Source organism: Lissotriton vulgaris, chromosome 1_1, assembly GCF_964263255.1.
Source record: "Lissotriton vulgaris chromosome 1_1, aLisVul1.2, whole genome shotgun sequence".
NCBI classification, from domain to species: Eukaryota; Metazoa; Chordata; class Amphibia; order Caudata; family Salamandridae; genus Lissotriton; species Lissotriton vulgaris.
This window is the reverse complement of record NC_141685.1, coordinates 1,134,473,438-1,134,500,109: the sequence shown is the minus strand read 5'-3', so window position 1 is coordinate 1,134,500,109 and position 26,672 is coordinate 1,134,473,438. Positions and strand designations below refer to the sequence as shown.

At 47.6% G+C, this 26,672-nt stretch overlaps 1 protein-coding gene across 1 annotated transcript in view; it reads left to right on the top strand.

Annotated features, from left to right (window-relative positions):
- Positions 1–26,672, top strand: part of LMBR1L (limb development membrane protein 1 like) — a 152,016-nt gene that overhangs the window by 112,431 nt on the left and 12,913 nt on the right. Inside the window, exons 11-15 of the mRNA XM_086963803.1 lie at positions 11,901–11,977; positions 13,016–13,093; positions 16,254–16,327; positions 26,090–26,180; positions 26,483–26,549. Coding sequence (XP_086819929.1) covers positions 11,901–11,977; positions 13,016–13,093; positions 16,254–16,327; positions 26,090–26,180; positions 26,483–26,549 — 387 coding nt within the window. The remainder of the gene's footprint in view (positions 1–11,900; positions 11,978–13,015; positions 13,094–16,253; positions 16,328–26,089; positions 26,181–26,482; positions 26,550–26,672) is intronic.

Below are 26,672 nucleotides of genomic sequence, written 5' to 3'. Positions count from 1 at the left end.
GCTATTCACCACAGCGTCTTTCTGGTCGTTCCAGTGGAGGTTGAAATCTCCCAAGTAGATTTGAGTGATCTGTCGACCGGCGTTGGTGGTTATCGTGTCCATGAGTTGTTGGGAGAAGGTGAGGTTATCCCCAGGTGGGTGGTAGATGACATGTAGGGAGCATACAGGTTTGCCCTCGCTAGTAATATCGAGGCAGATGAGTTCGCAGGAGGTGAGGGAGGGGGAGGGACCTTTAGTAACAGCGAGGTTGCTCCTATAGATGCATGCAATTCCCCCGCCCGTCTTGCCATTTCTGTCCAGTCTAATAATGTGATAGTTGGGGGGGACTAGTATGTCCATTATAGGTGTGGAGGCTTCAGTTAGCCACGTTTCCGTCAGAATGGCTAGATCGAGGTCCATTGATAAGATGAGATCCGCGATGTCGGAGGAGTGTCTCGGGGCCGATCTGCAGTTGAGCAGGATACACTTAAGTCTGGGGGTGAGGGGAGTGGACGAGTGTTCTAGGGAGAGGGGGACTTTTCTGAGGTTACTGGGGACGGAGGTTCTGTTGCTCAGTGTGGGGGGCCTGAGGGGATTTGTGAGGATCGTGGGTATGGGAAGGTGTGTGGTGGGTGGGTGTTTAGTGGGACCTGGGCCGTATGAACGGAGTAGAGTGTATAAGTCTCGCTCAGAAAGGGGGTTTAGGGTGCGCCGAGGGCGATCAGTGGCCTTGCGATCAGGGATAGAGGGCCAACGCGGGGAGCGATGAGTGAAAACGTTTGAGGGGCGGGTGGTGTACTTGTTGGGCGCGGAAGTGGTGGGTAGGGGGTGTCTGGGGTGTGCGAAAAGAAGTTCTTTGATAGTGTGAAGATCTTCTTTGACTTGTAGGAGGGTGGATATGATCATGTCCAGGGTTGGATTGGGGATGGTATTGGGGCTGAGAGCAGTGGGTGCGTGAATGAGTGGGGCAATGGGGTGAGCAATGGACTGATTGGGGCGGGGTGTGCACGCGACAGTGCAGGGCTCTGCGGCCGTAGCAGGAGGGATGGCATTCGATGGATGAGAGGGCTCTGCGGCCGTAGCAGGAGGGATGGCATTCGATGTATGAGCAAGTTTGTGAGTAAGGAGCGTGGTTGAGGAAGGGGGGAGGTTGGTAGCGTAGGTGATGGCTCTGGTGGAAGGCGGCGCATGTGAGTTGGGGGATGAGTGTAGGCCGGAGCAGGTGGGGGTGAGGTTAGGATAGTGGGGGCTAAGAATGGGGGGGGTTAGAGGATAACGGGTTAGGATAGGGGAGGTGATGTGTTCAGTGGGGCTGCCCGGGAGAGTGGGGTAGTGGGGAGTGAGAATGGGGGGGAGATGGGGTGAGAGTTGGTCATGTCGCGGGGCGTGGGAGATATGCTCAGGGCGATGGAGGTGTGTTCTGGGAGACTAGTTGGGAGAGTGGGGTAGTGGTGATTAAGAATGGAGGGGGAGATAGGGTGGGTGATGGATCTGTCACGGGATGGGAGAAAAGAGGGCGGCGATGGGTTCTGCGTGATTCGTGGGAGGTGAGAGGTGGGGGGTAAGGAGGGTTGGGGTATGGAGAGTGTATGACGGGGAGTGAACTTCCTCAGCGCGAGAGAGAGAGATGGTCCTGTCACGGGGCGGGGAGATAGGATCAGGGGGGAGGTAGGTTCTGACGGACTTGAAGGAGGTGTGGGGTCTGGGCTAGGGAGGGTGGGGGTATGGAGGGTGTAGGAGTGAACTTCGCCAGCGAGTGTGAAGTGTGGGCTAGGGGGAGAGGGTATGGAGGGTGTAGGAGTGAGCTTCACCAGTGAGTGAGGAGAGTGGAGAAGAAGTTACCACGGGTTGGTGATTGACTACAGCGCTGAGAGGAGAGGAGAGGAGTGTGTCGCTCAGATGTTGTGAACTGTTAGATTGATGATTGGAAGTAGAGGGTGTTGAGTAGTCTGAGGAGTTAGGAAAGGGGAGCCGCATGTTGGAGATATGTTCAATGAAGGTGGGGAACAGGTTGTCGAGTAGATTAAGGTTCCTATCTGTCGATTGGAGTAGGATGATCCCATTGTTGTAGATGGTGATGGTGGCCTTGCCTGGGAAAACTTGGGATGACGTGATAGAGAGCGTTAGACCATGAGCAGATTTTCTGGAGGTGGGGACAGTGAGAATGGAGAGGAACGCTTTCCTCCATTGTGCTCTGCATAAAGTGTAGAGGATGATGTCGGTGCTCGTGGCTCCATTGATCAGTGAGAAGTAGGTGTCCACAAACTGGGTATCAGGGTGGGCCTTCAGGCAGTTGTGTTTAAAGCGTTTGGCGTTTTTTTTGGCGCATTCAGGTGGGTAGATAATTTTGTATGTGTGCTTGCCTATGCGTTCCATGGTGGCGGAGGTTTTTGGTTAGAGAGGGGGGGTATGCGTGTGTGAGTGGGTGACGTTACCGGGCTCTAGGAATGCTAAGAGGAGAAGTGCCCATGCGTTCAATGGTGGAGGAGGTGTAGGATGGGGAGGGGGGGTGTGCCTGGGTGAATGGGTGACGTTACAGGGCTCTTAGAATGATACGAAAGTGCAAAGAGAATGACAAATTAAAGATAGCCACAGGTATGGGCAGTTTAACGAAGATGACTAGACTAAGATGGCCACCAAAGTTGAGGACTAGTCTAAGATGGCTGCCAAAATGGACTATAGGGAGGCAAGAGTAGTAGTCCTTTGTCAGTTGTTGTTGGGGTTTATAGGGTTAAGTTTCCCTTTCTACTCTGGGGCAGTCGAATTAGTCCAGCTTCTATGTTGCTAGGAGAGGACCAGCTTCTATGTTGCTCGCGGGAGGAGAGAGCCTTATCTCCGTTTTGATGACCCCTGACCGCGTTGGTATGCTGCCTCATGGTCATCTGTGGGCAGTGGAGGCGATTTATTGCAGCAGTTAATGGCCCCCGCCATTTTAGACAATGTGGAGTGGAGAGGGAAAAGACCGTTATGCTTGTGGCGTTAGTTTGAAAGTTTGGTGGGGGGGCTCCAGGCGATGCGCGACCCTCCCGGGCGTCTGACCCTCAGCAGACTCCAGCAGGCACAGTCGATCCGTCTCGAACACCGCCTGAGTCCAGAGCCAGCCCGGTGGAGGTGGGGGTGATCGCGGCACCCAGCACTCCCTGTCCGTCCCTGTGCTCCAGCCGCTGTGCGCTGTTGTCCCGGTGCTCCAGTCTCTGTGCGACCCTGCGAGCCCCAGCAGGCTCCGTCGATCCGTCTCGGACACCGCCTGTGTCCAGAGCCAGAGCCAGCCCGGTGGAGGTGGGGGTGATCGTGGGACCCAGCACGCCCTGTTAGTCCCTGTGCTCCAGCCTCTGTGCGTTGTTGTCCCGGTGCTCCAGCCGCTGTGCGACCCTCAGCAGGCTCCGTCGATCCATTTCGGACCCCGCCTGTGTCCAGAGCCAGAGCCAGCCCGGTGGAGGTAGTGGTGATAGCGGGACCCAGCACGCCCTGTAAGCCCCGGTGCTCCAGCAGTTCCGCCCGGTGATAGCGGGACCCAGCACGCCCTGCAAGCCCCGGTGCTCCAGCAGCTCCGCCCGGACACCATCCGATGTAGATGGGGTGCCCAAAGTCTTGGATTAACAGTGTCCCGCAGCAGCAGTCTCCTACCCTCCGTCCCGTTCTCAACCAGCGTCCAGAAGCAGCCCGGTGGAGGAGGGTGATCGCGGGACTCTGCAGGCTCCAGACCTCCGAAAATAAGTAAGTGCAATCCAGTTACTTGCCGATGTTCAGTTCCGTTCAGTTACATCCAAATAGTGGGTGCTAACCGGGATAAATCCAACGACGGATCCCAAGCACTAGGAGCTCTTAATAGGAGCTCCTACCTTGCGGCCATCTTGTGATGATGAAAAGGCCATCTACCACATCATCCTTCAACCACAGGGAACATGGAACGCTGAAATAAATTCTAGGCAACTGCCCTTCATTGCTTTATGATCATCCGTTCCCCCGAAAGTTTGATGTTCCCTCTCCATTTTTTCCACTCCAAGCACACATCATGCCACTAAAGGTGGTGGTAGGTTTTCTGTGTCAGGGCACCTTTAGTGGTCTCCATGCCACTAAGGTCATGCCAACGTTCATAGTAGATGTTAACGGATGCCAAAGACTTGCTCCCTCATGTTAGATATAGTCCTCTCCTCACTTCGGCATTGACTGAATGCAATGTACCACCTGAGCTCTCACAGTCTGATCATTCATGCAATCGTGTTATTTACAAATATAAATATGTCCTGAACTCAATGACATGTAATACTTATCACCCGCCTGCCCTTGATGATTTCTGTCATTCAGTGTTCCTATATTTGCTGCATGTTTTAGGCAGTAAATGGCATTTTTTTTTTTGCTTCTTCAATTGGCACATAAAGGGCTTTTAAGCCCCGCCACTTTGTTTTTGCCCTATGGTACATCTTCCTAGTTGCATCACTTTGTGACTCTGACACACGTCATTGAGTGGTGGGTTGTCTATGATAATTTCTGTTGACTTGAACAGGAGTTTACCCAGTGCCCTCTTAAATACAAGTAACGCTCGAGTTCTTTCCAGCAGAAGATTTCTGTGAGCGCTTAGCCTTTTTTTTCCTTTTTTTTTCTTTCATTCTAAATTGTTACTTCTTTCGATTTTGTATTCAACCCCCCACCCCCTTACGCACGCGCACACACACACACACACACACACACACACACACACACACACACACACACACACACACACACACACACTTTTTGTTAGCTGGAAGATGTCTTCTGTGGCTAAATGTACCTTATTAACTGGCAGGAACGGAAGACCTTTAAGCTAGTAATATGACTGCCAACGACAAATCCACTTTATTGAAGGTTGTAGGTGCAGCAGATCCCATGGTATGGGTGGGTGGATTGCAACCTAAAGCGTCTTGACAAACAGCCGTCTTGGTCGTGGCATCATCGGATCTTGGCTCCAGAGCAGGTCAAAGAAAGCTTATTCCAACCGACACTCTGTGTACCCATGAGGGAATGATCCCAAGGAAGGATGGAATGGTGGCCTGGTCCTTGTGCTAGGCCTCGTACAGCAGTACCACAGGATTTGGAACAGAGCAGATTAAAGGCTAGAATGCAGAAAGTGCTTCGTAACCTGTTCCCAGGTTTTCAAGATGCCCACGCCCCCACCCCCCATGTTTTTGAGGACTGCCTATAAAGGAAGAGCATGCACCCCCAAGTTGTTGAGAATGTTATTCAAGGGATAGGAAGGCCGGACGTAAATACTAATCTGCTAGACAGGAGCTAAAATGGGTCCAGCAAGGAGGAAAAGCCATGGCCAAAGCGTATCTCCAAGGCAAACTGAAGGTGAGAAGCAAGGCTGTGGATGTGCCTTGGTTTATCCCCTATGAGGGAACACGTCGTAGATATAACTGAGAGAATGCAATTACCACGAGGGTAATTCTCCATCTTATATTGAACTATCTGAGGCACCATATTGCTTTGTGCATGCCTTCACAGAAGGGAGCCATCTTGGAAAGGGTGAGCTGTGAGTGTCCTCTTCGAAGGGCCTGGAGTCCTCCACTTGTGGCATTGATGTTAATGGTGTCTTCTGCCTATGATCCACATGGTTTCTCCTCATGCTAAGCTTCCAGTACTTCAGCAGGTGTCCTCACCGCTGTCATTCCCAAGCCTGGCTGTACCCTCTGTTACCTGAAGGACCCCCTTCGGCAGGCCGGGTGAATCTGCTTGAAAGACTAGTGTGCAGAGAGAGCTTTTGGGGTCATGCATGGCAAGCCACCGGTTCGTATTTGCTGTACTGTCTATTAAGACCTGGATCGCCATAGTGCCACAATAGCTCGTTGATGCCAAAATCTTTTAAATAATCAACTTGAATTGTTTTGTTTAGCTCATCAAAGTATAGTTTGATGATTTGATTTCTATACCCTTAATTTAATGGCATTTGTTCCGGCTTGCAAACTAATATTTGTGTAATAATTGTTTACAAATGCATCTCACATTTGTGTCCGATATTCCTTGAGCAGAACAATATTTCTTTGCAACTATTTGAAGCAAACAAGGCGCCTTTTTTCCCTGTGGTTTGCCATTGCAAAACCGGACGCGATCTTTCTACTGTTAAAATCTCTGCCTTCATTCCTTGTGCCTCGTTCACCGTTTTCACCTTCCTTACAAAGCATTGCAGATCAGAGAATGAAACGCGTAAAAATATTTTTATTGTCAAACATGCTGAATGAAAAACTTAAGCATAAAAAGCTCTGATGTAAAACATTTCCTTAGTTGCTTTGTTTGCAGTCACTTCTTGCAGTCCAGAAGCCCTCTTTTCCCCAGTGCATGAGCTCAGGGTGGTGGTTCTTGTAATCCTTGTTCCAGTGCTTCTCCTCTCTTGTGTAGAGCCACTCTCTTGGGCTGGTTACTTGTAGTAGTCCGTGCAGGGCACCGGGGCCTGGCTGGCTCTACACAAGAGAGGATACTCTGGGGAACTGGCCTGGCGCTGCGCAGCATCTTTCTTCAACTGTCTATATGGGTTCTAAGGGTCTGCCATGTTTGCATAATGTCCACACATCTTGCTAGTTGCCGAAGTGGGTGACTCTTGGGTTGGTCTTGCCCTCTGTACTCTGCTGTAGAATGACCAGCACATCTTTGTAAGTGGGGGAGCTCTCAGTCTCTGGTTCCACTGTGCTATCTGAGAACAAAGACCTTTTTTAGGGCGAGCTGGACTAGCATCCGTAGGATGCTCCAGTCCAGTTCGAGAACTATAGTCATCGACTTCAGGGGGATTAGGACAAGAGGGTGCCACGCGCTTTAGCCTGTGGATTTGACCTCGTGCACGCGCACGTCGGCTCCGTCCACATTCACCGTGCACATCCCCACACATACACACATGCATGCGCATACACACAGACAGACACTCGCTCGCACACACTCTCCCCCCCCCCCCCCCAGTCATCACACACGCATACACACACGCATACACACAGACTCCAAGACACATACTCACACGCACGCACGCTCACACACATACAGAGCCCCCCGCCGCCCCACTCACACACACATGCCCCCCGCCCTCGCAGCTCAGCAAAGGCCCCCACTCACCGGTACTCGTCTCCAGGCGAGGGCTCGTTGCAGGCGGCGGCGGTCTCATCCTTCTGTGCGTGCGAGGCTCTCACCTCACGGGAGCCCGCCCGGGCTTCCGGTGTGTCTCCACGTCCCGCCCCCGGCCTGCCTGACTTCCGCCCGGGACATAATAATGTCCTCTCTTTTCCCCTCATTTCTATTTTGGGGATAGCAGACCAGCAGGGGCTATTGACCCAGCTCCCTCGATGATGTCTCAGACCAATGGCAATGCCAGAGGTATCAAGCAGAAAGCCAGGTGCAGCAGCTGCCACCCTGGATTGACGTCCATGCGCTTATGCCTTCGCTGTTTCAGGACTGCACCCCCTCAAGACGAACCGTTCTTTCAATACTCCTGAGGAGGAAATTACATTTCCCCAATAATTTAAGCCAGACATTCAAGTCGAAGGGAAAACTGATTCTCTCACACACGAGTCCGCCAACGAGCCCTGTCTGGAAGCTTTATTTAAGCTGCTGTTTGGCGTCAGGCAAAGTGTTGTTCATACACCACGTCTGCAAACGTGACAGACTTGAAGCTAAGCGAGGAGAGTTCTCTGGAGAGGTGACAAGAGGCAAACTTTCCTTGCAGGAAGCCAAGCCTCTTCCATACGTAACTAGCTGCAGCAGGCGAATGCTTCACCTTCGTTGCTCGTCCGTCGTCAAATCCATAGGGCACGGATTAGGGCTTCTTACCGAAGGCCATTAAAAAAAAAGTGTTTAACCGTCGACCAACAAGGGAAGATGTATGGTGAAGGTGGGGGTAGCAATAAATAGAAGAAAATAGCATTACAGATGACAGCACATTATGTTTGAGACCTAGCGAGTCTATTTCCGGTAAAAGGGTATTTATTATCGACTTGGCTACAGCGTCTCACTGAAGTCACGTCAGAGCGCTAGATTTGCAGGAGGCTACTCAAAACCTAAGAGTGGGGGTAACCTCCCTCCCATCATTCTTCAAGGTCAGTCGTTTGGCCAATGGTGAGTCTGGGCCGCTCGGTTTTCAGTAGGGCCCTGTTTCTCCCTACAGAAGTATGTTCCAGAACTTTCACGGACCTGCGTCTAGGTTTTCCTCACCTGAAACCTTACTGCCGTATCAAATGTAAAGCGGCCAATCAAATCGCTCTTGCTCTGGGAGGATAGCATATATGTAATAGTTTTGCCAGTCTTAGAAAAAAGATATCACTTTCCAGTATCACATTCTGATGCATATTCCAAACACGTCAATTTCCAGAGGGAAATATATGGTTTTATTTCCTTTTTTCCACCGGCTTTATTAGCAATCGCAATTGATACAGTTATCATATGAACTTTTGGCAAAGGACAATGTAATATGCATTGCTTTACTCTCCAGACTCATGTAGCTAGAGGTTCTGCGTAGTGCACTCAAGAGGAAAATTGGGGTGAAGCGAATGAGATCAGTATCCAAATTAAAACATAACCGATTCTGCCTTCAGCAGCATTTCATTCCATTCTCCACGAGTGATGGTCACTCATGGGAAGTTCTAGAACACTGTGGATTTACAGGCACAATCAGTACATGACATACAGCGCATGCATGCACAGAGTCTGACAGTAATGCTTTCCTGCGGCTGCTTCAGTAAAAATATATCTTTAACAAGTCAAAAACACGTCAGTCTTATTAAAACAGCCAAAAACATTTAATTCGATAAAATACTAGGAACTTGGGGAGAATAATGCCACAGTCCAATTCACTAAATTCACATAAAAAATAAAACTGTAAAAGCTATTCAATCAGTTCTAAAATTACATACAAAAGATGCTGCTTTCAACTAAACACTAAAAAAATAAACAGCGGAAGCGCCTTTGTACATTTTTTTAAAGGATTTTTGGTTACCTTTTTTTCGGTACAAGTCAGAGCACAATCAGCATTTTTAGGGCGAGCTGGACTAGCATCCGTAGGATGCTCCAGTCCAGTTCGAGAACTATAGTCATCGACTTCAGGGGGATTAGGACAAGAGGGTGCCACGCGCTTTAGCCTGTGGATTTGACCTCGTGCACGCGCACGTCGGCTCCGTCCACATTCACCGTGCACATCCCCACACATACACACATGCATGCGCATACACACAGACAGACACTCGCTCGCTCACACACACTCTTTCCCCCCCCCCCCCCGCAGTCATCACACACGCATACACACAGACTCCAAGACACATACACACACGCACGCACGCTCACACACATACAGAGCCCCCCGCCGCCCCACTCACACACACATGCCCCCGCCCTCGCAGCTCAGCAAAGGCCCCCACTCACCGGTACTCGTCTCCAGGCGAGGGCTCGTTGCAGGCGGCGGCGGTCTCATCCTTCTGTGCGTGCGAGGCTCTCACCTCACGGGAGCCCGCCCGGGCTTCCGGTGTGTCTCCACGTCCCGCCCCCGGCCTGCCTGACTTCCGCCCGGGACATAATAACAACTACGTTTGAAGGAGCGCGCTTTAATGATTCATCCACTGCTCCGTAGGCGTAGATGTGTTTTATTTATTTTCAAGATGATGACTCGCAGGTACCTATATTGTCCCTCTTTTCTGCCCACTGTCCAGGTTCCTAGGATAGCCAGTCTCTTTCCCAGGATGGCTGTCTCACCGCCATTTGCCTCCATTCAGACCGCGTCCCTGCTCGGCTCCCATCCCTTTGAAGCAGCCATGTTAGGGGTGGCGAAATCAGATTTAAAAGGACAGCAAACTCACCATGCAACGTTTTTGACAGGAGTCGAGTGTAATTTTTTGCTTTTCATTTTCCTTATATACTTTGATGGAAGCCAAGGCTCCCTCCATTTTGCTAATGCCATATTATCCTCCCTCGCTGCTCTTCCGACATTACCCTAAGTAAAAATCACGGTTGGGTTTGAGGAAGTAAAACGCAGTGACATAATGTTTGCACAACATGCAAACCCGCATTAGGTTATTAACTATAAAATAAACTATACTTAAGGCCCTGAAAGATTCCTAGAGCTTTAACAACACTCCTTTTCTCTATAGTGGCGTTTTTACTGCTAGCCTTCCCTTTGGAAAGATCTCAATTTATTATTCACTGAAACTACGACCCTCCCCCCAGCCCCGTACTTGCAGGATTCTTAACGGTACCACCCCATCATCAGTGCTATTTAACCCTGTGCATGACATCTCTGTGAGCTTTCACCTCACTGTCACCTCTCACTGTGTTGTAGTTCACTATTTGTGTGGATTACACCCATCTGTTATTAATTGCCTCTTTGCAGGCCTGCCTCACAAGAATACACCAGTGGATTTCTTCTGCTTTTCAGAAACTAGAATTCCCTCACTTAAACCGTGGCTCATTGGTGCTTCTTCTAGTGCCCCAAGCCACTCTAAATCTCAGCCTCCGTGTCCAGAGCGGCATAGTAAAGGTGCATTAAATATGCTTTTTGGAAAAAACAAGAAAGATTAATGTTTTCATACCACAGAATAGGTTTTGTTTGCCATGTCATGCATGCATTAGTACTTTCAGACATTAGTGGGGACAGTACTAATATCTAGTTATTTCACCTCTTATTTTGCTTAAAGGCCATCGCACTTCATTATTATTAGGGTAAAGGAAATCTGACAGCATTACCCTTTGGCTGGCCACATGCTTATCCCATGGCTACCAACAATGATCATATAATGTACTACCTATGCTGCACCACATTCAAACGGCTCATATGCATACAAGAACATTTTAAAATAGCCCCTGGGTCCGCATTTACCCAATTTACCTCGCCCTCCCTCTATCTATCTATCTATCTATCGTCCTCCCTCTATCTATCTATCGCCCTCCCTCTATCTATCTATCGCCCTCTATCTATCGCCCTCCCTCTACTTTTATTTAAGTATTAATTTTTTTAAAACATTAAAAGCCATTGTTATTTGTAATATCAATACATCTAAGTCACGTAAATACAACACATATTGCATTAGAAATGCTATAGGTGTCACATTTGCAAAAGTTTAAAGTATTGGCATTGTAAATGACAAAGTTATTAATTTCGCGACTTTCAAAACCAACACATAAATAAAAAATTTGTCATTTACAATACCAATAGCTCAAACTTTCCTAATGCGAGACCTATTGCATTGCAAATGCTTGTTCTAAAATGGAGGTACTGTGAACCTGCAAGCACCAGAATAGGGAGGAGCCCCATTGGGGACCAAACCTGTATCAAATAAATGCTGTGACTTCCTAGTCTGAGCACAACAACTTTTATTCTGATGCCTGATATTTCGCTACTGAAGGTGTGCAGTTTTATTTTGTATGAAGTCATGTTGCCATTCATCTTTGAGGCATTTAAGATGGAACACCTGATCTTCTCCATAGATGTGTAATACCCCTTGAATATGTAAGGAGGTTGATGTAGTGCTATGTATTATCAATTTATAATAGAGAAAGACATTAAACCGGATTTGAAGCATTGCAAGTACCAGAATTCCCGGGGGGGGGGGGGGGGGGGTCTCCTGCCAGCAACACGAAAAACCTATACATGCTCAACCTGCCCCAGCTGAGCGCAACCATATCTTCTTTTCAACCATGTAACTGCTTTGAGGAGCAGTGACCCTGGAAGTTTTTTTACTTCAAGGTCTGTGGCGTGAGCTAGGCCCCTTGAAGATAGGCTTAAAGATGTTGCTGCTTGGGCTGTGTTCATGGAAGTTGCTAATGTCTTTCTGGTTTAAGTCTCACCTTAGACAGTGTCACTTAAGTTCTGCAAGCCTTGGAGGAGCAAGGTTAGGGGCAGTGTGAAGTTCTGCTTGTGGTGTTTGTGTCTCAAGTTCCTGGTTCTTATTTGTCCACCCTGTCTGTCTTCCCCGCAGAGATGAGGAGGAGAGCGTCACCTTGGCAGAGGAACCTGGGGTACCCACTAGTGATGTTACTTCTACTGGGCCTAACGGTGAGTTCATGACACTGTGCGGAGGACAGATGTGAGCGCTGGGAGGAACCACTGTTGATGGATGCTGTGGAGGTCTTGTCCCTAATGAGGTGGAATGGTGGTTGTAATCCTTTCAGCGACCACTCCGTCTCCTGTGACTGAGCACATCATTAATTGTCTCCTTCAGACTTGGATGTGTGGTGGTACGAGGATGTGGGCAGGAGTGCTTCAAAATGAACCATGGATGAGAGGCGGGAGGCCATGATAACTGATAAATATTCCCTTGTGTGCATATGATGATGTTTTTAGTGTGATCTACATGGACATGAAAATGATTGTATCAGGTTACCATGGTGGGCCAAATTAGAATTGTCATTTATTGATGGTTGAGACTTTTGATTATTGAAAATCAGTTGTTTAGGATTTTTAAATGCAAATTATGACAAATCAAAATAAACATTAGGGTGAAGCAATAGGACAGGGTTTATGAAAAGGGAGCATGCTGAACGTGTTCAGATGGAACCCTTGTGAGTGAAGAGGTGGGTGGAGCAGTTATTGTTAAAGAACTAGGGCACCATCTAACCAAATTGGTGTTGATAGCCTGCTCCGCGACCTGAGCCTTGATGGCGGTACCTCTCGCTCCCTGGCAGACTCGGCTCAAGAAAATACTTGGTTCAGCCTATCCTTTTATTGGACTGGATTTTTGATCATTGGCTCTCTCCTGTGGAACTTCTTGTTGATTGGGACCCAACACCTGTGGTGTCCCTACCCAGGAGAGCCACGTTGTTGAGAAGTTAGACCCCAACAGGTGCTTGCTTTGGTACAGTCCATCCTCACCGGCTGGATGGGAAGGTTCAGTGGCTGAGGCGTTCGCTAGGTCGTAGAGGCTGCTCTGAGGAGCTTTATCACCCTGGAGAAGAAAGCAAAGGGCCGCTGAAGCTTCACCCAACATAATCAGTATTGACATTGACTGGTGTTTGTGCCACGCCAAAGCAAATGTGTGTCCAGTGAGACTGGAGGTTTTAACATTAATGCGTCTGCCTTCTCTTTTTCCCTCAGGGTATCTCTGTGTTGATCGTCTGCTTCCACGTCTTGGAGCTGCTGATCGATGAAGCAGCTATGCCAAAGGGGATCCAGGTAAATGGTTCTCAGTTTGCATACAGCTCTGAACAGGGGAAGAGGGTGATTGGAGTAAAGGCTTTGCGCGGGTACAGTTCCAAACCATATGAAGAGGTATAGCATATGATCTGAGCAGGAGAGAGATACACCCCTGGTTCTTACAGGACCGTTTTAGGGTTATATGGTGCCACAATAGTGCATTAGAAACAGTGTCATTGTAATTTCACTGCTGTGAAGGACAAATTATGTAGCATGGTTGATAAATTATACAGAAAGAAAAGGCAAATTATACAACATAATGCAGCACATTCTGTCATGTTAACTGACATTAATTCTATCTGGGCACGTTTCACTACATTTTAACACCCAAGTAGAGCAATCCGCTACTGTGACCAGTTAACCTGTTGAAGAGGGTCTGCCACTGTGCGGCAGCATGTGTCACATTTGTTTTGATAAAATTATTATTACAAACATGTAATACGACAGACCAATCAAAATAAACAACCACAACCCTCCGGTTAATACAAGGATAATCATTACAATCCCTGGAGCCCAAAGTCGTCCCACCAAATACCTCATATGTTGCAATCTTTATGTGGGCAGCCACGAGCTGTGTACACCAGCTCCTCCATTTTGAACACCAGTCCATAGCCCGTTGCCACACCAGCAAGTCCAGGGCAGTAGTAGAAGTCCAGTTACGGGCTGTATCCTTTTTACCAAGTAAGTTGCACAGCCTCACTAGATAAATCTCAGATCGCCTTTCACCCAGTTCTGCCAACAGTCCTAGGAGTCTAATCCGGGGAAACCCTGTCTGTTCCCCCTTTTAATCGGGAACACCCGCGAAAGGGACAACTCTGCAATCAGAGGGGAGAAGGACTCATGTGGTGGTCTCAGGCGGAGGGCATATAATGTGCAATAATAGTCTGCTAAAGCTGCTGCAATATCGCGCGTCTCGGTAACCAAACCCCATTCAGAAGTCTTAATACTAGGAACCACCCTGTCCACTAGGCCGCTGGAGGCCAGCCAGTACCGGAGCTTGCCCGACTTATACATGTCACATTATTTAAAAGCAACTTTTGATGTGTTTGCTCATAACAATTTTTGTTGATGTCTACAAATTATACAGCAAATTGCAGAATATGTGGTAAGTGCGATAAATCTATTATTTTGGAGAAAACCCAGTAGCTGTAGAATTATATAATTCCTGTGAACCCAATTTTACACCGGTAAAGTGTACAACTTCAAGATGGAAAATCGACGGAGAAAAAATACAGCACTAGGGCACACAGTTCCACAAAAGGCGCATAAAGCATAGGAAAAACATGTGCCATGGCGGGAGACTAACAAGACTTACCAGAGGAGTGTGCATTGTTGGAAAAAATGGTCCCGCAGGCCATCTGTACACCGCTGGTGAATAGAATGCCTCCCTCAAAGAATATAAACTGGAAGTACACCATATACAGCAGCAAGCTGGGTAAATCCATGAAAATGTTCACTGTTGGCTAGAGTGACCGGCTCCTTCCTTGTTATCACAAGCACTCCGGGCCGGACTGGGAACCCCAAGCAGCCCTGGCAGATTTTGTCAAACCAGCCCGTACGGTGTGTAGAGAGCGAGCCCAATCACTATAAGGAGGGATAGGGGTTCCCCCCCAAGAAAATATGAAGAAAAATTGCATACATTGTGCATTCTACAAACGTTTTACATTATATATTCAGTGGTATTCAGTTTTAAAGCTTAGTAAAAGATGGGCTTACACCCAGCATCATCATATTGGAAATCTTATTTGGGGCCCTTCAATGGTTTCCTCACTATCACCCTCCAACAGTGCCTCTCATCTCTCCATAGCCTCTCTCTCACATGTATTTAATAAATTTTATATCGACTTTCAAACCAAATTATGGTGTTTAACCACCTATTGATACAATGAATAATACGTGTGTAAGTCAGTGTATAGAAAATGTTATCTAAGACAAAGGGCACTACGAGGTGCCAGCATTTTTTAAGAGTGCTTGGGCTGGACAAGCACAAACTCAGGATTCAAAACTTAACACTGTGGGTACAAACCCTTTTAAGCAACATTAGAATAATGAAAGACTGGAAAATGCATAACTTTCTAACCTTTACCATGCAGCTCTTTGATGACAGTTCATAGCTCACTGTGCTAGATAAATATTGTAACTTATGAACTGTGCAGTAACAATAGAATCTCTGTGACATAAGCAGTAACCCACAGAGCAATGCATATAAAATACACTTATTTGATGTGCATGGTACATGCTGTTTGCATCAGGCATATTAACTACATGCTGTTTGCATCTGGCATATTAACTCTCTGTGCTACCTTAGATGCGTCAAAACTGCCACTAGACAAAACCGCAGCACACTCCAGAAAGAAGATTAATCACCAGAGATATTGTGACACTTTTGTTGTAGCTGAAAAGGGCTTGATATGCAAAGAACCCTCAAGCCGGTATTTTTAAAACTGTACCATATTTCAAAACACAGGGATGCTGGAAACGAAATTGAGTGCTGTGTGGATTATGCTGGTCTGCTGATTTTAGTTACTGGGGGCTGACATTGCAGCACTACTGCAAAACTGCCGCCTCCCCAAGAAAACCGCCCACCACCCTTCCACCCTCCCAGGGAAATGCCTATGCCTGGTATGGCCAGTCCAGCCTTGTGGACAATGTTTACAGTATTATGGGACAATCTGATATGTTTTAGATGTTGTAGTCTTGTTCATCTTCCATTGCTCAAATTAGCCACACACACCATATAGCAATAATTCTAAAGTGAAAACCCCTGGACAGGAAATAGTGTCAGTGATTACATGGCGTAAGATGGCCACTCCTCCGATTGGCACATACACTGCCCATCAGAGATGTTAACACCGCTACAGTATGTATACCTCTGGTGTAGGCTATACCGTGCAAGAAAGGACACACTCTCACTCTCACTCTCACACTCACTCTCACTCGCACTCACTCACTCCATGCTTGACCCACACCTCAATGTAAATCTGCCATCTTGGAACCCACGGTGTGTCCCTGTAACAGACTGGTCTTGCAGTGGCGTTCATTGCTTGGGGATGATGTTTGTTTGTTCATTTATCTTCTGCTCCCTTTCGGGCGTGGAGTTGTCATTAATCTTTTTTTTTTTTTTTTGTCTCCTATTCAGGATGCCCACCTGGGAAAGGTCTCCTTTTCGATGTTCGGCTCATTCGGAGCTGCTGTGCAGGTTGTTCTCATGTTGTATCCTTTCACACCATTGTTCCTTAAGCATATGGAACAGAAAGTTCTAGAAGTGTGTGTCACTGTGGAGGTTCCAAGGAAAGCCTTTGCAGTTGGATTTCAAGAATATTATGAAACTTATATAATCAATCAATGGCCGTTGAATGCTGATAAAACTGAGGTGTTGGATTTTCCTTTATTCGCCTCACGAAATGGGACATCTATCTACTCTCTCAGTGACTAAACCGTCTAGGGGTCCTAAGTAGTAGCTACCTCTCCTAAACTCCTCATATTGCATCTGCGCCTTCCAAATACATTTTTCTATTAAGTCAGGCTAGGAAACAGACCCTTTATCTGACACAGAAGGCCCTAATTATTGTGAAATTGATTTGTGAATTGGAAATTGAAAGCCGGGGGGGGTGGGGGGGGAGGGTGAGAACTGATAGCTAGATTTTGCACTTCCTGGACTACATCTTGCAGGGTGCGGTCTAGTTGTTTCAGGAGCTGGAGGAGTTAAAAAGGGATGTTGCGCGAGTGTGCTCGACCCTTTGACGGAGCAGTAAGCTGCTTCTCCGTTCGTGTCTTTTAATTGACTCCATAAGCGTTAAATGATTGCTTGCTTTGCACAGAACTTTTAGGAGCATTTTAATGTCATGCTGAATAATTTTAGTATTTGTGGGAATTTAACCTACACTTGCGGGGAAATTGATTTGTGAGTGGGGAATTGAAAGCCGGGGTGAAAACTCTTAGCTAGACTTTGCACTTCCTGTACTACATCTCGCAGGGTGCGGGCTAGTTGTTTCAGGAGCTGGAGGAGTTAAAAAGGGACGCTGCGGACGCGAGCAGTGGGCACGCGCTGCGGGTACGCACAGTGGACGCGCCAAAGGCAAGCCCGTCTGTGTGAGAAGTTGGCCTTATGTATGATGCCCACAATTCTGTGGCACCTTGTATCAGTCCAAACAATCCCTTATGGTGGTGGTTGTAAGTCAACCTTATAGACAAGCTATCCTAGGAGTAGCATGGACTAAGCAGCCTTCAGGCTAAACTCAAGAGGGCATGTGAAGCCAGCTGTTTTACCAAATGCAATCCTGTACTACAAATGAAAGGACACCACACAAGTTATATATTATAAAAATATATGTATTTATTCTCAGAATAATCCCCTTTACTCTTTATGAGTATAGAAGCACAAGCGTTTAAACAAAAGCACAGTTTAACATATGAAAGTTGCACATTTATGGATGAGCCGGTGGCCACTCAAACCATATATTAAAAAAGTGGTATAAGTATCACTAATCGAACAGTGGTAAGGCCTAGGGCCTCGGGAATCACTGGGGCTATTCAGGACTAGCCGTTATGAGGTCGGGAAAAGCCCGCGGGACTCGGGTGCAGCGCTAAAAGCACACGCATGCACCAATGCAAAGTCAATGGTGCGTAAAAGTTACAAAGTTACTGTTTTAGGAGTCTTCCGACTGGACTAGAATTACCAAACTTTAGACTTGGACAATAGAGGTGTAAACCACTACAGGAGCACCGGCGTTCATGAGTTACCTCACACACAGGAAGCGGGTGCATAGGTGCCAAAGTGTGTCGGGTTTCGTCGTGCAGTTCGATGGTGCCTGGAGATGAAGATGCTGCAGGCGGCCAGAGGATAAGAATCCGGTTGGATCCAAGGGTGGATCGAAGATGTAGAGTACCTGAAAGCAGAGGGGACAGAGTCTGGATCACTCAGCAGTGACCAGGGTGGAACCAGGCAATGTCGGGCGAAATCAGGTGGTTGTCGAGAAGCTTGTCTCTGCTGCCACGTGGACTCTGGGGCACCGAGTATGTCCAGGAGTGGATCACGAGCTGTCCCGCGAAGGCTCTCGCTGTCGGCGGTGTCGGCTTCCGGATCGGAGTAAACAAGCCTTGGCAAGCGCAACCCACGCAGGATTCGAAGATCGCTTCTTACTCGGACCAGCAAGGTCAGAGTGGGTGCTCCTTTTCACGGAAGCGAGGGCCAGTCTAGAGCAACCAGACTAGCAGTGTAAATTCAAAGGTTCGTCGGTACTGGGGCCGCTAGCCAACGAGCAAGCGACCGGACCAACGCGTCGAGCCGGAAAATGCAAAAGGGCCCCACGCAGCACTCTGTGAGTGTGGAGGGGAGAGCTTTGGTGCAAAAGCTGCACGGGGCTCGGGCTTCTCAAACCCCAATGTACAGCGTCGAGGGAGCTTCGGGAGCTGCACGGTCAGCACTTAGTGGTTTTTCCAAGATGGCCGGCCTCACGCTTCAGGTCGCCTCCACGGGTCTCAGATTCGCTGGGACTGTGGATCGGCCTGTTGGAAGGCAAGAAAGCTGGGTCTTGTCGATCTCTGTCGCTCGAGTTCCAGCGGGAACTGCAATAAAGCAAACGGTGAGGCGCTGGATGGTGCCTGTTTGCACAGGGTGGTCACTCCTTGACCACAAGCAGACCCTCCAGGATTTCGCGATTTGCCGCGAAATCGGCACTTTTGCAAAAATGCCGCGATTTTTACAGAAATGCCCGCGAAATCTGCACTTTTGTAGAAATCGCGGTATTTTTACAAACGCTAATCCATGCCCCTATATCCTGGGGGGTCTGATTATATGGAAACAACTGAATTTATGTACTTTTGATTAAGTGTCAGTCAGTGTTACGCTAAAGACACTGAAATGTCACACATATGCTCACAGAAAAACATGGGACTGTCACACATAAGGACAATAAAAACTTGCCAGCACCGAACTGGATGAATATGATTGCCGGGTTTACTGTCAGAAACACGTCCTTTTTTGGACAAGTACAAGAGTTACATTAAGCCCCCCAATAAAGGCAACGTAAAGGTAACGTAAGAGCTGTTCTTTGAACGTCCTTCCTTAGTTTGCATCTCGACGATCCTAAACTAAAGAGTAAGTGAACCTCGTACGTGACAAACCTGCGCCATCTAGTGGCTAAACTGAAACTTGCACACCCTGTGCGTTAGCTGCCTCGAACTCGCATGATGCAAACATTTGCAATTTGCAGCAAAACTAAATAGGGAAACCGCCTTGAACCGGGCCTGACTTAATCTTTCTGGGACCATAATGGTGTTATTTGCTAGCAGTGGGTGGTGCGAGCTGCAGTGGCCTCCTGTTCAGGGCCATGGCACTTATTATTTAACAAAATAAGCACAGCTATGCATGTTATATTTTTCTTCTGGGTAAAATCATTTTCCATTGGGGTACGAACCCCTTCCTCAATGCCGCACCATTTCTGGGTTTCTTCTCGTACACTGCCCTCCCATAACATGGTCTAGCATCCACTCCACTGTGATTTGAGTAACAACAAAATGTAAAGCCAGTGAAGATTTCAGAGCGGACGGAAGTTAAGTGACCACCCTTCTCCCCCACAGAAGAGCAGAGGCCCATCTCCACCCCCAGCTCCCCCCTACTCACTTATTGAACACTACATTCTCAACGGGTCATCAGCTCATCTGTGGCTCCGAATATTACGTCGACCGGGAACAAGAAAAATAGTTTGCTGACACCCAAGCTGCATAAATTGTAGGCAATTGGATTCTGTGACAAAATTCACTTCCACTAGAAATCAGAGTTTGGAGAGACTGGGCAGGCAACCAAAGTACGAGGTGTGACAGGGGGAATATGAAACTAGTAACAAAAGGAGACTCAAACTCTTGTGTATTCTTCATTTGAAAGCACCACGTTCTAACAAGAAGCCATGCAGACAGTACATATCTTACACATTTATCACATAAGTGTGTCATACACTGCAAACTAGATACAGAATGGTTGGAGGTTTTGGGCACAGCTGCTGCATTGGCGAGGCGCTGACACCGCGCTATAAAGCGCCGCCTTGCCCCACGCAACGCGGGACGCCTGTAATGCTGCCATGGGCTGCTGACGGGCAGTCTTTTGCTTTTCGAGGGAAACAAAGTGTCTACATTGCAAATAAATCAAATATACATAGCTTCATGTTGTTAAATAACAACAAAAGCTAAGATATTTGTGTTTGTTGTAGGAAAAATGGGCAAATAAAATGCCGCAAAATTGCCGCTAAATTTCCATATTTGTGCCGCTAAATTTCCATTTTTGTGCCGCTAAATTTGCTAATCTATGCCGCTATATCCTGGGGGGTCTGCACAAGGGAGATTCTTCAGTCTTCCACATGTCGAAGGGTCTAGAGTTTCGTTTCATAAGTTTCAGTCAGGATAATCTGATGTGCGTTGGCACTGCTCCCACCTTTATTCCAAATCTGTGGGCTGGATTACCTGCTAGGTCCCTCCTATGGGTGGGACCCAGGAAGGGGGTGGTTACACCCCTTTCCCTTTGTCCAGTTTCGTGCCAGGACTGGGGCTGGAGTGCCCCAGAACCGGTTTATACTGGATTTTGCATGGGACACCTTGTGTGCCCCAGGCAGTGTCTAGTTTCTTTCAGCCACCCTGCCCCAATCCACTATCTCCTGTCTGGGGAGGTGTAGCACCTCCCTGCGACAGGAAACATTTTGTCCAGGCCTCCCCTGCCAAGTTTTGGTCAGCAGTAGGAGGTCAGACTTGTGTCTGTGGCAGCAGCATCCATTTTGTGATGCTGAGGCTCTGGTTAGGATTAACCGCGTCTTAACAAAGTAACATGTCGTCTACCTCTAGAAGGGTGGAATGCTACCCCGGTCGCCAGGACTGGCGAGGGGGTAGTATTCCAAAACATATGACACCAAACACGACATGTTTTGATAAAGCCAAACCAAAGTTAGCAAGTAACTGCGAGGATTATAATGCATTTAAGAGTATATGGTATTGGTATGGCAATATCCCGGAACAGCTAAGGGAGTTGGTCCCGACAGCAGACAGGCTCAGCTCATGCTAGAGCACCATCTCACATAAAACCAAGCACTCTGCCTCCAGGATTGTTAAGGCCTGCCTTAGGAGTGACTGATAGGTATATATGTGTCCAGATATAGGTTTAGATATAGGTATACTATATCTAAGCAAGGGGTGATTACACCACCTTGCCCCAGCTGAGTGATCAGCCAGTTGTGTCAATTTAAGGACCAACCAGGGGTGGCAAAAGATATTCTAAAGCCCCTGGTAGGCCTTGGATGCACCTATGCCCTGGGCACCTGTAGTGCACTGTACAGGGGCTGATAAGGTGTCCAGTACCAAATTGGTTATGCACCTAGGGTGCATGGAGTCCATTTTACAGAGAGAGCAGATAGCCTGGGACTCTGATTAGCAGGGAACCAGGCCAACTAAGTCAAAAACCATCTAAACACAAGGCAAAAAATCTGGGGTAACCATAGTCCGGTATCCACCTTACTACAGTCTGTGCCTGTCAGCGTCCCTGAAGTGACCGGCACCGGAGTTGCTGCCCGTCGCACATTAGGCAGAGCTATCGCCCTAAAGGTAAATTTGAGTTACAGCAGAGAGAGGCAGCTAGCACTGGATAAGAGGTGGGTTGTAGCACTCATTCTACCATATTATTAGTATTATCTGTGGACACTAATCATCTCTCATGTGGAAACTGTAACTGGGCTGCCCAGCCACATAATAAGGACAACCTCCCCTCCAGTGTCGCAGGAGACACTGCAGGCACTTACCAACTGCAGTTGGTGACGGATGGAGGCAACCTATAGGCAACCCTTTTGAATGCATGATCAATGAAAAAAAATGAGTTGGAACTATATGATCTCCTCAATAATACAAAGCCTGTTATAATGTACATCACTGAGACTTGGCTCAATGAGGAATCTAACCTGAATATTGCAAATGCGATTCCCTCTGATTACCTTATTAGGAAGGACAGGGTCAGCAGGAGGGGGGTTGGCGTGGCCATTATTTACTGAAACTCTCTCTCTCATGAGTTTCTTTACCTATGGCAGAGATTGAGGGGGCGGAGATCCTTGGCTTTCGCCTGACAGTGTCTGCTCAGCAATCGATGGCCTGTGCAGTAATTTATCGACCAGCTGGTCCATTTCTGGAGTCCCTTGGACCCGCTCTGTCCCCTATCGCAGCTAAATATAACCATTGCGTAGTTCTGAGGGATTTTAAGACGCATGGATCAAGTGGCAGGCCATGAATCCGTGAAGTTATATGAATCTCTCAGCATCTTAAACCTCACTCCTTATGTCGTGTTGCCTACCAACGAAAAAGGCCATATACTGGATCAGATTTTTTTATCTAGTAAGATTGTAATTGTCCCTCCCCTTCCTATCATCTGGACCGATCACTTCCTGCTTACCTTTCTTATAGGTAAAGAATCAGGGAGCCCCTTTTGCCAATGTAAACTGAGGGCCAGTAGTTTTAGACCCTATGCTGAGTTTACGCCGGAGGCAGTAGCTACTATATTGAGGCAACACCCCATTCCGTTAGTGGCCAATTGGAGGAGGATGTTGACGTACTTGAAGGCTGGCTTTTGAAGTGGGCTGCGCTATTGGCACCTCAGAGAACGTTGGTAACTAAAACAGGCCGTGCTTCGGCCCCTTGGTACACGGAAGAACTTAGGAAAAGCAAGAGTGCTTGCAAATGCTTGGAAAGATTATGGAGAAATAATTTTGATCCTATAGAAAAAGCCACTTCTAAACTAGACTTGAAGACCCATTTCGCCAAAGTGCGAGAGAGAAAAACAAGCTTTTTAGCCTCTAAAATAGAACAAGCTGGAAACCGAAGCCTAGAACTGTTCAAAATTGTTAAGGCTTTCCCCTCCCCAAAGTAATTAAGCCCCCTTTTACTCCCACAGAGGAATGGACCAACCGTATGGCATAATACTTTTATAATAAAAGAAAAAATATTCAGGATGCCTTCATAACTGGGTGCCAAGCTAGCTGTACCGGTCTACCTACCCCAAGGTAGGTGAGACTCTTTGTGAGTTCCCCCCTATTCCAAAGACTACGTAGCTTAAAATAATGCAAGCACTGAAATCTGGTTCCCCTATGGATCCTTGTCAGGCCAGAATGCTAGTCTCTGTTGCGAATGTGATAAATCCAGCTGTAAATCTGGTCCTGAATTTATCTCTATCGGAGGGCGCGGTGCCTGAGTGCTGGAAACATGGACAAATCTTGCCACTTCTTAAAAAACCTTCTGCAGACCCCTTGACAGTCAGCAATTATAGACCCATAACGCTGCTGCCATACTTATCCATGGTCTTAGAGAAGTATGTTAAGATGGTGTTCACTAACTTTGAGACCACCCATGCTCTACACCCTAGCCAATCAGGATGTAGATCCAATTATAGTCCAGAGACAACGTTATTGGAAGTCTCGGACACTATTAAAGCCACATTGGATAGTGGAGGGAAAGCGGTATTGATACTGCTGGACCTTTCGGCGGCTTTTGATACCATGCCCCAAGAGCGACTTGTGCACAGGCTTCAGGACTGTGGTATCTGGGCCACAGTTCTCCAGTGGTTCTCAAGTGGTTCATAGCCTTTATCAAAAGTCGCCAGCAAACCAAATGGTCCCCCCCTTTCACCACCCCTATCCCTCCGATGAGGGTCGGAGTGCCTCAGGGTTCGATCCTGAGCCCGACCCTGTTCAATCTAAATATGGCTCCGCTCGCACTCCTGGCTGAGCATCACAGGCTACAATTATATCTTACGCCGATGATACACAGCTGTTGTTCACTTATGAGAAAAACTGGACGTTGAGAGGAGAGGATATCAACAACTGCCTGTCCAAGGTGTTCTCCTGGTTCCGGCTTAATCAACTATTATGTAACTTCGGCCACAGTCCTGATGTGAAATGGCACAACTGGTGGCCCCAGGACATGACCCCCCACCTGCCCAGTTACAACGGTAAAAAACCGTGGGGTAAAAATGTGCGCGGATATGTCCATGAAGACTAGTGCAAATTGGTGGCCGCCACGTGCTTGGGACTATTGAAAATGTTGAGGCACTTTCTTCCTCTCCTCTCAGTCCCTCATAGGAAAACCGTGTCCAAGCTCTGATAACATCTAGGCTGGACTACGCCAATGCTCTGTATCTAGGCCTCCCCGACTACCTACTAGGCTGCTTTCAGGTGGTACAAAATGCGGCAGCCAGAGCCGTCCTGCTGGTTGATCTTAGAACGCATATGACGCCCCTCCTGATATACCTGCACTGGCTTACGGTGCGAAAAAGAGTAATTTTTAAGGCTTTCGTGTTAGTCTTTAGAAGCCCTTCATAATGTTGGAGCACTCTACATCAGGAGGAGAATACAGCCATACGCTCCTACTAGAACCCTGTGATCCTCAGCGCAGAAGCTGTCGGTCGTGCCAAAATTTGCACGCTCTCTGCTGGGCGGGCGCTCTTTCCAGGTGGCCGCCACTAAGTTGTGGAATAACCTACCACCTCTCCTAAGACCGGATCAACCTCTCCTCAGTTTTGGAAGAAAATTAATAACCTGCCTCTTTCAATGAGAAGCGGAGTGCCTGTAGCTCAAACTGTTCTGTTAATAGGGTTAGGCCAGCGCCAGGACACTCGCATGAGTAGCTGCGCGCTTTACAAATACCCATATAACATAACATAATAGCAATGGTGGGCTCGCAATTAGTTAACTCCAATTCTCTTTACCTTGGCTACTCAAACTCCAGGTGGTCCAGAACGCAACTGTGTGTCTTGCTTTAAATAAGCCCGCTCTACTCCTTTATTAAAACACCTTCATTGGCTCCTCCTAAAGTATTAAACAGTTTAAGTCACTGTGCTTCGTTTTCAAAGTCTTAAAGCCCAGACCCCTCATTTATTTATAGGCTAACAGACCTTCCAGGACACGGGGAGCCCCTTCTGCCAAGGCAGCACACTGACATCATTCAGAAAAGGCTTGGCTTATCACAAAGGCTTTTGGCTCTCCAGCTATTTTTTTTTAATACAGACTGATGGCTTTATATGGTGCCCATGTATCTTTATCAGTGCCAAGAACCCTTTCGGTCTACGAGCACTATATACATTTTGTGGACATAACACAAAGATGCACATGTTGCTTTTTCCACCAGGTAGTTTGTTTACAAGTGTGCTACTTGCTACTATCTTCAAAGCGCACTCCTATATTGCAGACTCAGCTGCAAAAAGAAAAGTTACCTTTGACACAACATTTGTAGCACGAATGTTAGAGATTCGCATAGGAATTCCTGAGGTGAAAGAAGTTACAAAGGGTCACTTGATCTTGTGAAATAAAATCTTAACGTGGCACTTAGTCAGTGGCCATTGTGGAGATTATGCTGATGTCACAAGGTCTAATCACATCAGTGTAATCTTTTATTTCGGAACTTTTGAGGATAATTCTGGATCCATTAACTTAATGTCTGTATTGTTTTGCAGAGGTTTTTCTACAAAGGATATGAAATTGCAAATTGAGTTGATTGGTGTGTACTTAGGTGGTGTCCCCAGCTTGCAGAAGGCTTGCGTTTTGTGTGAAGGGGAGTTCAAGGCAACAGCAGCTCCGTGGGGACATTAAGGTCTGCAGAGTGGCTCATGAAGCAGAAGCTTCCAAAAAAAGGCTTGAATTGGTTTGGCTATTTCAGCCCACGGAGTAGTGATGTGTTGTAAAAACTCTTCTTGCAGTATCACGCATGTCTTCATGCACACACCCGGCATCTTCACCCAGGCCTTCTGCAGACGCACCCATGCAGTCATGCACTCTTATTACAGTATTACCCCTGTCAAGATGCGCTCTTCCTGTAGTACAGCCTTTGTCATCCGGTACGATTCCTGTGTTTTTGCCTGTGTAATCCTGCGTTTTTTCTGTAGAATTGCTTGTGATTTACTCCGCTGACCCTGTAATTGATGACCTTCTTTTGCTTGTTCCTTAACAATATATTCAGTTATTTGATGGTCTCCTCGTTTGTGGGATTTTACAGCTCCCCGTTCTTCAGCAGGCTGCTCCCACGGTGGAACGACACAACCATGACCAAGGTACGCAGTCTCGTTGTGTGGCTTTGCTGCCATTGGACACCTTCTTTGTTGGACGGGGCAGCTGCCTCTCTGTCCTGACACTGGCACACCAATAACCTTTCCAGCCAGGGGCACTGCCTCTTTTGTGCTGCTGGAACTACTGTCTCCTCCACTCCGGCCACGAACTTATCAATCATTCCTGCGAGTGGTCCCTGTAATTCTTTCCCTTCTCCACCTAATTCCTCACCCATTCTCTGCTCATCCTTTCCCTTTTCTCACTTCCTTTTCTTCACCTCTCTGAGCATTTCCTTTTTCCTCCACAGATTATCGGGAACTGTGTGTCCCTGCTGGTGCTGAGCTCAGCGCTGCCCGTCTTCTCCAGAACCCTGGGTGAGCCCTTACATGCCAAGCTTTGCCTGCTGCAGCAGTTGCCAATAGAGTCTAGCCCATTAGGCACGCATGTTATTTGCCACTGTCTTGGCCTAGTGACTGTATCGGATAATTGTCATAGGT